This window comes from Dendrobium catenatum, unplaced genomic scaffold (assembly GCF_001605985.2).
Source record: "Dendrobium catenatum unplaced genomic scaffold, ASM160598v2 original_scaffold_276892, whole genome shotgun sequence".
NCBI lineage: Eukaryota > Viridiplantae > Streptophyta > Magnoliopsida > Asparagales > Orchidaceae > Dendrobium > Dendrobium catenatum.
Window position 1 is genome coordinate 6,284 of NW_021595286.1, and position 874 is coordinate 7,157.

Genomic DNA, 874 nt, shown 5'->3' on the forward strand with positions numbered 1-874 from the left:
CATTATGCATTCCCGGATTTAATTTTGAAGTTTCCACTAGCTTTTGCTTCGAGATTCGTGCCCAATCAGCTAATTTGTATAACGGTATCAGTTCGCCCCCTATTTTCGACGTCGAAGCCCCAGGAGTCCGAAATATAAGTGTCGACATTTTCGTTGGCGAATACAACATTTGCTTTCCATAATGTTGAAATTTGGCAAAAATCAAGTTAAGGAGGCCTCGATGAGCTCTGAAAGTGCAAAATTGAGTCCGGAGACGTCGAAAACGTGTCCCGGGGACCCCAAAACGTCGAAACGGAGTTCCCGGACGGATTTTTATTTATTTTTTTTTATTAATTGTTTTTTTCATTCGTTATTGGGTGGTAAAAATTTTATCTTTGCGGCCCCAAATGGGCTAAGGGCGGCCGGACCGGGCCGGACCGGCGTGCCGGCCGCGCCTGCCGCCGGCGAGCAACCGCCTGCCGGCGCCGGACGCCGCGCGTGGCACGCCTCGGGCCGCGAGACCCGACTGCGGCCCGCCTGGGCCGCGCCTGCGGCACGCCTGGGCCGCGCCTGCGGCCCGCTTGGGCCGCCGCCTCGGCGCCGGCGCGGCGGCCCGCCGGGCCGCCGGCCGACGCCTGCGGCCCGCGCTGCGCCCGCCTGGGCCGCGCCTGCGGCCCGCGCTGCAGCCCGCTGCGGCGGCCCCGCCGGCGCCGCCCGGGCCGCGCCGCGGACCCGCGCTGCAGCCCCGCCGGTGGGCTGCTGGGTCCGCCTCCTGGCCGCCGCGGCGGCCCGCCTGGGCGCCTAGGGCCCGCCTGGGCCCGCGGCGGTCACGCCGCCTGAAGCTTTCCACCGCCGTTATTGAACGTAAACGGCGGGTCCGTTCGGCCCACCGAGC

General features: G+C 65.3%; 1 protein-coding gene across 1 annotated transcript; it reads left to right on the top strand.

Annotated features, from left to right (window-relative positions):
* The first annotated feature begins 220 nt into the window (after nt 1–220).
* On the top strand, nt 221–784 carry LOC114579090 (translation initiation factor IF-2-like). The gene has a single exon (XM_028692789.1). It carries the CDS (start codon nt 221–223, stop codon nt 782–784), a length of 564 nt encoding a protein of 187 aa, XP_028548622.1.
* Nucleotides 785–874: the final 90 nt, after the last annotated feature.